Below are 14,165 nucleotides of genomic sequence, written 5' to 3'. Positions count from 1 at the left end.
ATTCTCGACGCGCGTTTCGGCGACCAGCGCCTTCTTCTGGAGTAGCCACGTACTACAATTCTAAATGATCTAGATTTGAGATGGTTCCATAATAATCAACATCTTTTTATAATGTACTCCCATAAATCAATCTTTGGGGTGGAAGGTATTGGATCTAGTTGACACGTTTCTTCAAAGAAATCTGGTTCAAAATAACGCCTGTTTACTGCAATGATCGTTTTCTAGCCGGATATTTCGAAACAGGTCAGATATTGCATATCATCGATCTAAAAACGGACGTATTAATCTTCATATTCAGTGAAGGATATTTCGTTTTGTAGTAGCGATGAAAACTTTGGTTCAATAATAAAAAGAATGATGTGCGGATCTGGAATTTCAATAAAAAACGTTTTGCCTCCTGGTCGCAAAGTAGACAGATGAAAAACTGAGTTTTAAATAATCACAGGATGCATGTGGGCAGATGCCTCCGGATATGAGGTTCAAACTCGATACTCCTGCGTGTTTTTTGATACAGTGTTGCAAACCAGTGGCGAAACAAGACAAGCAACTTGGTTTCAGGAAATAAGAAGACTAAAATTTCCTCTCTCATGTCTTTTACTTTGTGACTATTAAGAATCAATTGCCTAGGTTGTTAAATTTCATGTAATACAACAGCTATACATTCGTATAGCTCAATGTTGACGCAGGGCACAATAATTTACATTGCAGTTAGTTGGACACATTAACAGGCATGTGTTTTTTGCTGAAAAGATCAGTTCTTCAACTGTTACTTGAAGTTACTTTTGATTGCAGCTCAGGCATGGTGGCAGTTCTGTAGTAAAGCTCTAGACATTGATCATGAAACTATGTTACGACTTTCAGGGGTATTTTGACCTTCTGTTGCGTCAGTTTAGAAGTCTCTCACTTTCGTGCAGTGCCTACCTGTTTAATGATGTTCTTTTTTGCTTCTAGGTGCCACACGAGAAGTTGGATCTGCGCTCACCCGGATGTGCATGAGACACCGAAGTATAGAATCTAAACTCCGCCAGTTCTCAAGGTTAGTAGGAATGTAAATCAATGATTCAATAATGACATTGTTTGCATGCTCACCGTAAAATATTAGGTTCTTAATCTTTTGGTATACGCGTCAACAGTTTAGAATCCAGATTTCTGGTTTCCAAGTATGGCTTGATCAAGGTGAACCGCAGTCTGGTTCCTAAAGCGCTGTGTTGACAGCGTATCCATACTGATGTCATGTTGTCACTATATGCATCTGTTCACCACACAGCCCATGTCATTTCTCATTGTTGTCTTCTTGAGCTGATGCCCTGATCCCGGCACTCGGTATCCAGATACAAGGCGGGTGGAATAGACTCAGCCTTAGTTCTACTTTTTTGCTCATCTTCCTCATGTTTATCCTACACCAGCCTCCTTCCCTACGATCCAGCTTCAAAGATTCTCCCCGTCATTTGCTCCAACCATTTCCTATCTCCATCACACCTCCCAAATAAGTGGTCGGGATCAATTGCTAGTTATGCTGGCTTTGCATGATGCATCTGGAATAAATGCAGTGACGTCACACACACACGTTCATTATAATATGTTTGGTGCAGGAAACGTACATTCAAGAGAGAGGCAATATCAAAAAGAGATATTATGTGGAAAAGTAATGCAATTATATTAACCTGCGACAAGGGCTGATAAAACACAAGCTGCAAGGGAAAAAGATTGTTAAAGTAAAAATAAAAAATTTATCTAAGTTACATTCTAAAAAAAGTCCATTAAAATTGAGAAATGATTATCAGATAGGAAATCTGGATGTTTCCATTATTTCCTCTTCGCAATCATCTAGAACTTACCTCAGCTTAGCTGGATCATTGCATGTCGTGGATTTGTTTTTTTAAGTGACTTTGAAGAGGCTTATTTGGAAAATGCCAAATCTGGCATTCCGTATTACAAGATCTGAATACCCGTCTGAATACTTTGTTTTCCTATCCACAGTAGATTTTACGATGCAATGAGAGAATAGATTGTGTCTTGACCAGAAAACTATCTTTTTTGTCTTGGCAGTGATAGCAACTTAAAATAATTCTACATATTCAAGAAAAGTGGCATGACACCTCTGGGTTTAGTGGATGCGGCACAAAAATTTGACTTAATAGAAAATCTGTGTATCCTTAAAATATTTGGAGAATCTGTTCTTGCCTTATCTACAACATTGGGTATTAAATATTTAAATCATTTTGTGGTATCATTTCTCTCTAACCCTTCTGGTACACCATATGCTAGTTGTTTCTCCAATTACGATTTTCCAAGTCATCAGCTTTTTATTTCTTCAACTGTGTTAATTCCACATAGATTTTTGTCGTGGCATTCTTGAAGTTCCTTACTAGCCACTCCTCAATCACTCTCTTATCAATGAGATACCACTTATCATCCGGAGTTTGCAGCCATTTATTGCTGCTTTTTATGGCGGTCTCAGATCTCCTCTATAAGCAATTCCCCTGACGGGTAGTTGATGCTTTGACTAGAGAAGGAGGATCATTTTTAGGCCTTTTTTTGGTGGACCGTTTGGTTAATTTTGATAAACAAATCAATTTCGGTAGCAAAGATGTAGTACTAGTTACTTGTTTGATAGACATATTTTCTTCCATAATATCAGAAGGTGTAGAAGTTTTCCCTGAATACAGAGTATTTGCATAGGATTTAGACACACTGGCAGTGCTAATTAGTCTCAGTTAATTTCGTCCATGCGGAAAGAAATTAAAATATCAGCAGTGTATATTATCACACAATGTCAGTGTGACCATAAAGAGCAGAAAAAACTTGCAAAAGCCAAGAACAGATGATGAGAACATTTGATGCTTTGCTCTCCAGGAATAGCGGAGAGTTGGTGTTTGTTAGAACATATTGGTAATGATGACAATTAAAACAATATTTTTGTTCATATGATATATAGCCAGCCCTTGAAATATAGATATGTATGCGTATATGGCAGTAAAGTCATTAGGAAAACGAAAGTATCTAACCATCGAACAGAATATTCAAAATAGCAGCAAGTTATGTGGAGAGATCGGTCTCTACATGTTTTCCATCGATGCAGATACATTTGAAATTTCCCTTGTTGAAATTAAAGGAGGCAGTCCGAGGAAACATTCATGAGCGCTCATTCGTGCCAATTTGGCACTGTAAAAGAATGCGCACTGGTAACAAGTGAAACACTCTCCATACAATGTGATGCAACAAAAAAACAAAATACAGACACCATGTGTGGCTATATGCGCCTACAATAAACAAAAGGCTGCTCAGCAGAGAATATTTATTAAAAAGACCAACTCAGTGCTGATTGCTGCAGCAGAAAGCTTTGTAAGCAGTTACACTTTCTTTGTTTCAGGCGGTTTTATGATGTTACAACGAATTCCGTTGCAACGCATGCCTTTACCACGCATGCGTTACAACGGAATTCCTTTCCCACGCATCTCCTTTACCACGAAAAAGCCTTTAACACGCACATTTTTACAACGTTTTTCGTTGTGAAACTATGCATGTTATTGGCATTTTTATGTTAAAGGATATCTCCTATCACTGTAAATGAACCCTTATATTTTTCCCCTTTAAAACCACCCCCTCATTCCTCCTTACCGCTCCACGTCCTCTTCTTTCCAATCCCTTCCGATGTGACGTTTCACGTCGTTTAGAGGAAATGGAAATGTCTTTCCGTTTCCTCTAACGACGCAGATTGCCTCCACATTTCTTCTTCTTTCTGAATCAGGTGAGTTTTTTTGGGGGGGGGAGACCGCCCCCAACCCCCCTTTTTTTTTTAACCCACGTTTTTTTTTGGGTGGTGGGGCGAGACCCCCCCAAGTCCCCCCCCCCCCTTTTTTTGGTTTGCTTTTGCACACATGCCTTTACTACGCATCTCGTATTAAAGGTATGCGTGGTAAAGGCTTTTCGTGTAACCACACATGCGTTGTAAAGCATGCGTGGTTATGGTTACTCATGGAAACGGCCGCGTTGTAGTGGCCGTTTCCCGTTTCAGGCATAGTTGCTTTCCACCCTCATGGTTTCCTGTTTTCCTCCCTACCCTTACAGAGAAAAAGGAGCAGGCAGCCATTTTCTCTGGGCGCCACGGCCTCTCTGGTCAATGTACTGTTTACCCCAATTCAGAATGTTTGAATCTCTGAAAGAACAAACACTAGAAAAGAAAATATTTATTTACCTGTAGCTACAGTTCATCAATGTTGCTATTGTTCTTAGGTTTACATGTGACAGTTCTACCATCCATGGGAGGCATGTTAGTTATAATGTGTTATGTGCATGGTTTTGCTTGAGAACATGACGAGCCATAGGCAGAGCTCATGCGTCACTTTGTTGGCTGTAAATTGGAAGGAACCATATTGCGTTAGGGAGGTTGAAACAGCAAATGAGATGCTAATGGTATTGATGCATTATTTTAGTTCTGCTACAGAATCGCAGTCCATTCCCAGGAGAATAATTCAATGGGCGTGAGCCTGTGGCTGGTATTAATACAGGTGACCTGTAGTAACAGGTGAGTTACTATGTCTTGGTGCTAAAATTGGTCATCTGTAAGGCAAATATCACAAGGTTGTTGTAGCTATGCGAACATTCGAGCAGCTGTAATATACACAGAGGAAAAGGTTGTGGAAGGCTGCTAATGTCACCCCAGAAATGTCATTCCATTCGAAAGGAAGACACTCCTGTGTAAGCGAACAATGTATTCTTTCATCATTACATACTACCTGTATGTGCAAACACTACAGGACAACAGCAAAGGTGGGATCTGAGTGCGATGTGTTCTGGGTCTAACATGGGTATGTAAGGCTGTGCCGCTGCACTCTCCGAACCTCTTAGTGAACAGGATGTGATGCATGCAATAACAGGTATGACATCCAGAATAGAGGAGAACATGGGTTTTCCCAGATTTGCTTGGCTAACAATCACCAACAGTAGGCATTCACCAATGTTTCTTTGTTTTATGAAGCCACCTGGGGGTCTGAGGTTTGTTGTGACATTGTTCACTCAATGACCCCTTTTAGAAGATGTTGGACCCAGCAGTGATGATTTTTAGGTTGCAACCATCCTCCACTCAATGGAACATGGCATCTTTGGCACCTTCTACGAGGACATAAGCATATGGGTTGCTTAGAAAGATAGATTCTACAACATCTGCATTACGGCTGATCAGAGAAGTGGATAACCTCAAACATTATCCTCTTAGACCTCCACTTGATACCCGAGAAAGAAAGTTTTGAGTTCAGAGTCCGTAACCATTGTACACAAAGCCGATCCTTGCAGACGACCGAAATATAGGACCCACTTGCCTGCCTTCTAAGATAAAGTAATGAGAAACTTTCAGAAGTCTACAAGTTCTGCTAAAAGTTGTTGAAAATAGGACTGGTCCATCAAACACCTAGGCTCCTCTGGGAGTGTAACCCACCGGTCCATGAACTATTTGTCTGATATGTACTTCTCTCGTTCCGAAGAGCTGGCGACCTAGCACCGCACAGAAACTAAAATATAAGTAGCCAAATGCTAAATGTCGCTCTATGCCCCTTAGATTTTTTTTTTTAGGTTCGGCATTAGATAGTACCTCTCTGATTTTATTAAAATAAAGCATATCATATTTTTAATTATAGGGCCTTTCTGCCAGCTCTCTCAATCCATTGGTCTGTTGTTGTGACAGTCACATTTTCCTCCCACCCTCTAAAGCATAAGGATTGGATTCAACCATTGGCTATCCTCTCTGTGGGCACAGCATTTGCTCTTCCAATGGGGACACATCCACACTCAATGTAGTTTCCTTCATATCCTGGTGAGGGTCCAGAAGCTCCCCGAAAGTAACGTGTTCCCAAAAGCCTGAGAACACAAACCAAGCACTGAGAAAGCCTCAAGATGTGTTGACTATTGACTTGGTGTTCTAGGGATACAGATGTCAAGCAGAGGATTGAGGCTGTGAATGTGGCACTGGTGACCTCTAGAAGAGGGTCAGGGAGTGAAGTGGGCCCTGAAGGCTCTTCCAAGGCCTAATTAAATGGGGCTCTCAGAGCTAGAGGTGGCTAGTAAGTTGGATGATGACTGCTTAATGATGAAGTGATGTCTGTGAAACGAATCCCAGCAGATGAATGCACCGCTCATGCTGCTGAGTGATATGTTATCACTCACCCGTGTTGGATATGCACTCACATTATGTTTGGTTGTTTTAGCTTTGTCGCTAACTCATTAAAACAGCAACCAATACCCAACGTTGCATACAGCCTGCCTGATCCGCACACTTTTGATACTTTCTGTGCATAATAATTACCGTCATGTGCGCCTAATTCAGGATCTTTTTGCGTGAATCCTGCTCCGTGTGGGGTCTGTGGTTTGCCTGCAAGGCACTTTTCCTGTGGGTGCCAGAAATGAGCCCACCTCTTTGTACCTGCCGCCGAGGCCAGCATGGTTTTTTACCAGCACGGCGCGTTGCCTGTTGAGCAAGTCTGTACAACTTATAAAGTTAGACTCGGAAATGTTTACACCAGGAGCTAATTTTGTTGGAGAAACTGGAGTAAGAGTTATGCATAACGTTTTCCCATCTTTTAATTCATGTAGACATTAAGGAGAAATGTCCCTGTCAATCACATGTGTTGGCTCAAGCCTCTGTATTAGCACTAATTGCTCCATTACACTGACTATCCAATTATGCTAAATTCTCGGTCGAGCCTTGCCAAGTGTGTGTTTCTCCTTCATTACTCCCTCCACCCCGGCTGCTCGCACTGAGAGCTTACCTAACGATGCCGTGAAACTCATTTTAATGATGTGAACAGAAACAAACAAACTTTGAAGTAGAAAATCTGTTCGCAGAATACTTAATATAAAACAATAATGGATCAGGATTCTTGTTTAATTGCCCTCTCCTATCTTAATGATGAGTTGGGCAGCCGAGAAAGGGCACAGGAAATGACGCAGTGATGCCAGTCTAGTTCGGTGCCTGCTTGGACACCTGAGGTCATATTACAGACAGTTGCCCCAAGGGAGCAACTGGCATGTGTACCCTTTTTCTTCGCCCCGGGGCACTGTAGTAGTACCGAAAGGGGCGAAGATGCTTGAGCTTCCCCTTCCGTAATACAGATGGCGCCGGTGCACATGTATCGCGAGCGCATTCTTAAGAGGAAGAGGCAAGGATGCTGTGAGGAGACGCACTGACTGTGGGCCAACAAAGGTGATCACAGTTAGTGCACCCTCCTGAGGGCAGCCCTCCAGAAGGATGAAAGGTGGTCTCACAGACCCCTCAAAACATCCCCCTGCGGTGGGTCTAGCCCAGAGGTCTTCAAACTTTTAGATGCCGAGACCCCCTTGTCAACATATTGAGGTATAAGGACTATTTCTAAACCCGTAGGCAGGGCTACTGGAATTATGAGGCAGTTGAGGACCAAATTACGCAACAGGCTTGACTAAATTGTGTGGGAAGAAAATGTAAATGATGTTACGTGACGCAGCGTATTTTGGGATAGCATTGCTTCATTATTTTGAAATAAATTTTCTACACACAGGAACACTGAGGAAAGATTTCACCCCATCAGTACCTGTTTATAACCAAAATACAGAGATTAACATCAGAAAGATTTCTAGTCAACCTTTGTGAAGGGCCCTCCACTCTGCAGGAATACTAGCTGCCACATTAGAAGCTCACCTGCCCATGGCCGGGAGAATCAGGGGTCCCTTAAAACCCTGGCTGTTTTCTGCAGTTTACCCATGCAGTTTTCCTCCCACTCCCTCCCTTCCATCCCTCTCTCCTCTCCCAACCCTGGACCCCTCTCTCACTTTTCAGGCCATTTTCTTTCACCCCTTTTTTTTACAACTTCTGAACTCTCCCCATTCAACCTCTCACTTCACCTTTAATCACCTCTTGCCATTTTGTCTTTTTACTCTCGGGCCTGAGCAGAAGTGTGACTGGGAGCGCGACCCCCTTTGCATCGCTCCACGACCCCCCTAGGGGTCGCGCCCGACAGTTGGAAGACACCTGGTCTCGTCACTCATTGCACTCACCTGCAGGGGGATCTCTGCCCGCCTCCCCTTTAAAGTGCAGGTGGACGCCGCCTGCACTTTGAAAGGTGGAGCAGCTGCCTCAAGCAGCCGCTCACTCTTTTACTAATGCCCTGGTCCCAGGGAAGGCGTGCGTTTGCATCTGCCCTTGGGCAGCGTGCTATCGGTAATAGGGCGCGCTGTCCCTGTTCGCGCCTGGCACATCTGTTTGAAGATGTTCTGCGGCGCAAGCATCGACAGTGCACCCTTTTTGCAATACCACCCCTGGTGTGATAATGGTTTCATGTTCTATTTGTATTGCTGCCGGTACAGTCTGTGCATCTCTGGCACTTCCCGGTGTACTATGACCTGGCACTCTAACTCCTGCACCGTTCAGGCTGTGTACAACAGACAAATCAAAATGGGAGAAATAAAACCTTTGAAAGAAGAGGGCACACTAAAAGAGTAGCTGGAGTAGTTAGTATACATTTGTGATACACAAAATGTTAATCTGGGTCTTTCATTTCAACCTATTCTCAAGTCCGATGAAAACCTCAATTAGCATGTTCTATTTTCTTTCGAGAGTATTTGTAGTTACTGGTATACTGGCTACTTAATATTTAGCTGAAGTAAAGAAAAGTAGTAATAATTATTCATAAATGGAAGGGTATGTATTAAAGCGGTGTTTTAAAATTAGGAATTTTGCGGTTAATACAATTTGATGTTATAATGATGCTTCGTGACGCGCAAAGGATAACCAGGCAACACAGTACAGGATACATCATTTAATGGAAAAGGACATTGGGTGACGTAGTGTAACTATGATCACATTTTAAATTGAAGTCTAATATGTCTAGTGTTTTATTTTTACCCAACCTTTATTGCTTTTTAATAAGTTTACATATTACTGTAACAGTAATTATCAATTATGTTCGCAATATATGATCCTTGTTGTTACTGTACGGAGAAAAGAGCCTACATAATTATCTCATTCCTGTCCCTAAAACTCTTGCATCAAAAATAATTACAATAGTACATATTGAAACCTAGGTGGGCAGCCTGGTCGGGGGCAAATTATATACTCACTGCCAGTGTCTCATTCTCCTCATCAAGCCTGTGGGGGCATCTCAACGGGTGTGCTAGACGATCCAGGCAGCCAGTTGCAATGGAGGTGGACAGCATGTTTCCGGTTTCTCAGCTCCAGGATTTGTGGCCGCCGCCTGGCCCCTAGGATTTGTGGCCGCCGCCTGGCTCCCTAGGATTGTGGCCGCCACCTGGCTCCCTAGGTTTGTGGCCGCCTGGCTCCCTAGGTTTGTGGCCTGCCGCCTGGTTCCCTAGGTTTCTGGCCTGCCGCCTGGTTCCCTAGGTTTCTGGCCTGCCGACTGGTTCCCTAGGTTTGTGGCCTGCCACCTGATTCCCTAGGTTTGTGGTCTGCCGCCTGGTTCCCTAGGTTTCTGACCTGTTGCCTGGTTCCCTAGGTGTCTGGCCTGCCGCCTGGTTCCCTAGGTTTCTGGCCTGCCGCCTGGTCCCCTAGGTTTGTGGGTGTTGCCTGGTTCCCTAGGTTTGTGGCCGTTGCCTGGTTCTCTAGGTTTGTGGCTTTCCGCCTGGTTCCCTAGGTTTTTGGCTTTCCGCTTTGTCCCCCTCTATTTTTGGCTTTCCGCCTGGTTCCATAGGTTTGTGGCCTTCCGCCTGGTTCCCTAGGTTTGTGGCCTTCCGCCTGGTTCCCTAGGTTTGTGGCCTGCCGCCTGGTTCCCTAGGTACAGGACTCATAAGACATCTACTGCCCAAGCCAATGCCCTGTTGCATTTGAGCAACCCTGAGTGCCACCCAACAGTCGGTGCCTCCATTGGCACCGCATGGGCATATAGCGCTGTCACATTGTTACCTGCACAGATAGCTTTCCCAGTAGCATCTGACTACCTTAGTCGCAGTGTTTCCATCCATGTTTATTTAGGACGCAGCATCATGGCCGTAACATCGCAGACTTCCCTTCATATCCAGGGTAGATCAGCTGAAAGTGAATCTGCAAAGCTTTTGGCGACCTAATGCATTTTTGCCAGTAGATAATATAATTGGGAATTCTCAGACTTCCCCTCCAAACCAGGTAGTCACACTTTGTGCAGTGCTACTCTGTTTATCTTCTTTACAGATTAGTAATAGCAGTAATGCATCTAACTCTTAAAATAGCTTACTTGAAAGCGTAAAAGGTAGACTGGCCAAGTAATACCACTACCGTTTGCGACAACCCTACCCTGATCATAATCGTAAAGGGGAATATCTGACGCCTGGTTGGGCTAATGGTGTCCATAAAGGTGAATAATGCCTTATACGCACATGTAAACTAGGACACACTCGCTTAACCGATTATATGCCTTCTGTGTACCAAATAAATACTTGGAAAAAAAAGAGAGAAAGGCCATCCTGATTCTGATAGACCGAATCACCTCCTTATGTTTCCTTTAAGTACATCGGCTGCTGCCTTGCAGATTTTCACTCCCTTATAGAGTAATGTTTGCTACTCCCACTTGAGATTGTTTGTTAGTATAGTATTAGGTGCTGAGTTTTCAAGTGTCCTAAAAGAGACTACGCAGGACCTGGGACAATTTACTTGGACTCCTGAAATAGCTCAAACTTGTCGAGTGCATTCACAACCTGTTCCAGCCAGGTGTGACATCTCGTAAATATACTAGAGCATCCTCAGTAGATAGTGAGGCAACATGACCCACACCCGTTGGGGATTATTCCAATGTCCCTCCGATTACTCACAGCACTATTGCTAGAGGTTCCATGATTAGTGCTGGTATCACCAGACCCGGAGTGGCCGTTGCGGACACCGTGCAATCCCCCGGTGCGCCGCAAGGGTGGGAGCTCCCCCCCCTCCCATGCCCTCCCAATACTCCACCCCCGAGAACTTTGCCAGGGCCGGTTTTGGTTCCCAGTCCGGCCCTGGGTATCAGTGGGGATAGCGGTCCGCCCTGGTGAGTTACCTGCTGTAAATCAAATGCAGCAAGACGACTCGCCCATTTTCTTTTTTTTACTGTTCGTTCAGCATACAATGTCGTGATCAATCCCGCATTGTCAATAAACCACGTCCTTCTTTATAATGCAAATATGTACTTCCAGCTGACTGTGTCAAAGGCTTTTTCTAGGTCCACAACTAGGAGCACTAAGGTGGAAGCTGTAGCCGGAGGCAGTTCAAGCATGCGGAATCGCCTGGCATTAGTGGTGGTGCTTTGAACCACTACAAACCCTCCTTTGTCGGACTGGATCAACACTGGCACTACTGCGAGACGTCGTTTTGTTATATCTTTACTGAGGATTTTATAATCCGTCTTTAACATCCACAGTGGTCATAATACTGCTCAACTCATGCAGTGTAACCAGGCTTGAGGAGTAAAACCATCATAGCTTCTGTAGTGGAATGTGTTAGTGTTCCTTTTTGATAAGCCATCTAATACAAAGCCAGCCATTTTAGGTGCCAGTGGTTCAGCGTAGGTTTTTGTAAAACTCGGTTGGCAATCCATATGCCCATTGTGTTTTCCCGATGGCTAATTTGGCAACAACTTTATAATATCTTGTAAAATGATTGGTTCTTCTAATTCTGGCTGCAGCTCGGTCAGTGCAGTCCTATCTAGGTAGTGTGAAAGGCTTTGAACATTCCCAGTCCTTGCTCTGCATAGAGCTCAGCATAATATTTTGTACATTCCTGGTTTATTCTAGCCTCAGTGTGTGCATATATTTGTCGGTGTGTGTGTGTATGTATTGTATGTATGTATGTGTGTGTGTATATATATATTTGGAAGAATGTCACAACGAAAGACTGCCTCTTTAATATAATGGACAGAAGTCCTTCTTCAATGTCATAGCTACGTTTGAAAAGCCTGACGATCCCACCCCTGAAATTATGCATATGATTAAGAGGTAACTGACCTCGAAACGCGTTATGCCATCCTGCTTGTGAATACTATCTTGCCTGGAAATAAAGATTCGTAAACATGCTGGTGTGGTCGGTCTGTACGCTGCTACTGGTTGCGCGTATGTCCTGTTGGATTTTCTAGGATGTCTGACACATCCCGTAAACCGGCCCCGACTCGCAGGAAGTGGCGCTTCGGTTGTCAGATCTTTGGTGCTTTGTGTGAAACAAATTAAAGAAGCGCCCACCGGCTGGAGTATTTTTCACGGAAAAGGCTGAATGGAGAGGCCACGTTAAGAGGCCCGCCTCACCATGGATGTGAACTACTGTTACAGCCAGAGTTTGCAGAAAGGATTTTCCTTAAGCACGGCATGCAGACGCATTTTACTCCGTCAGGCAAGCAAGGAACAGTTTTATTTCCGAGGTGGTTGCAAAATGCTCCAATGTCGCTCCAGCCATCGGACAAAACGAAGATTACATTCGACCGATTTAAAGCCTGTGCATTTTGGCTGAGAGTGACACTGTGCAGAGTTTGCCAAAACCTACATTGGAGACATGAACAATGTGGAACTTGCAACAAGAGGCATTGTGGACCTTGTAGTCTGAACATCGAGTGAATTTGAAAAAAGAAAGGAGTTAAGGTAAACCAATAAACATTCAGAGTGACTATATGTATTAACAATAGAAAAGAATGAAAAACTGGTACTTTTACCTTAACTTGAAATATTTGGAAGAATGTCACAACGAAAGACTGCCTTTTAATATAATGGACAGAAGTCCTTCTTCAATGTCATAGCTACGTTTGAAAAGCCTGACGATCCCACCCCTGAAATTATGCATATGATTAAGAGGTAACTGACCTCGAAACGCGTTATGCCATCCTGCTTGTGAATACTATCTTGCCTGGAAATAAAGATTCGTAAACATGCTGGTGTGGTCGGTCTGTACTCTGCTACTGGTTGCGCGTATGTCCTGTTGGATATATAGATATATATATATATATAGATATATATATATATATATATATATATATATATATATATATCGGTGTGTGTGTATATATACATACATATGTATGATGGCATGTGTGGCTGCAGATACACATGCTTAGCATAAGTCCACCATCTAGTGTTGGGCTAGGAAGTGTGCAAGTTGTTTTTCTTTGAAGAAGTCTTTTGAGGCACAAGGTGCAGTGACTCCTCCTCTTGCCTGCAATGTGCATGTTCCTCGACTCCAATGTTAGATTGTGTTTTTCCACCACCTGGTTTGGTCTTGTGCTCCTCTGCTCCGGTTGAGAACATTATTAATATGCTTTCTAATATCAATGGTATTGTTTTGAACGCGACTCGTCACTGTTTAAAATATTACACAAACGTCAAATTCATCCAGGCAACTCAATTTGATTATGCCCTTTGGGGCAGAAATTCTCTTTGCCGTTCCTTCCGAAAAATGGCCAAAGGTTGATGGAACGAACACCCTTTAGATGTTGTCCTTCATGTCCTGCAAAATTCCCACGCACAGATTTACACAAGGTGTGTAATTTATTTTTGTCTCTAGACCATCAAGAAGAGGCTTGCAGGTCATTCCGATCAAAAAAGACTTTACGAGATCGGAAAGCTAGAAGACTCTAAATGTCTTGACTCAAAATTGAAGAGAGGCTAGACATTTACAGTTCAGAGGAACCGGTAATCGAAATGGAGGCACATCTGTCGACTGCAGATGAGGGTAACTTCTCTCCAGACCACAGCTTGGAGTTGGATGCAGAACATGATAACGTCACATCAGGGCAACAAATTGTGAGCTCTTTACCCCATCCACCTCCACCTCCACCCAGGCAACAAGCACCAACATCCCAAAAGTCTGCTGTTGGGCCACTACTGCTTATGTGCCATGGTTGGCACTAACCCGTTGCTAGCGGAACATCTAGCCTTGGCTCTGCTCCGAAGAAACAACCTGAAGTACAAGTCTTCAATTCAAAACCCTCCGCTTCAGAATTGAGCCGACTTTCCACACCAAAACATCCCTAGGCAGTTGCTACCACGTTTTCGTACACCGAAATCTTCAGGTCCGAAAAGAACGATTCGATACCTGAAAAGGGCTCCCTCAGAAGCAAAACCCTCAGAACTGGAATTAATTGGGGATAAAATGGGGTCAGACCCGAAAAAACGAACCGTTGCACCACATTCTCCAGAGACTACAACCAGTACTTGAGAAGTTACATCAGCAGCTGGATTCCCGGCAAAAACATTTA

The 14,165-nt window shown here is 43.6% G+C and overlaps 1 protein-coding gene across 4 annotated transcripts in view; it reads left to right on the top strand.

Annotated features, from left to right (window-relative positions):
* MTSS1 (MTSS I-BAR domain containing 1) overlaps positions 1 to 14,165 on the top strand; it is a 534,479-nt gene that overhangs the window by 372,648 nt on the left and 147,666 nt on the right. For all 4 annotated transcript variants that reach the window (XM_086966201.1, XM_086966203.1, XM_086966202.1 and 1 more), the window contains exon 4: positions 952 to 1,036. In XM_086966201.1, the coding sequence (XP_086822327.1) occupies positions 952 to 1,036 (85 nt within the window). The remainder of the gene's footprint in view (positions 1 to 951; positions 1,037 to 14,165) is intronic.

This window comes from Lissotriton vulgaris, chromosome 4_1 (genome assembly GCF_964263255.1).
Source record: "Lissotriton vulgaris chromosome 4_1, aLisVul1.2, whole genome shotgun sequence".
NCBI classification, from domain to species: domain Eukaryota; kingdom Metazoa; phylum Chordata; class Amphibia; order Caudata; family Salamandridae; genus Lissotriton; species Lissotriton vulgaris.
Note: the sequence above shows the minus strand (reverse complement) of the source record. Positions and strands in the feature narration are given on the sequence as shown.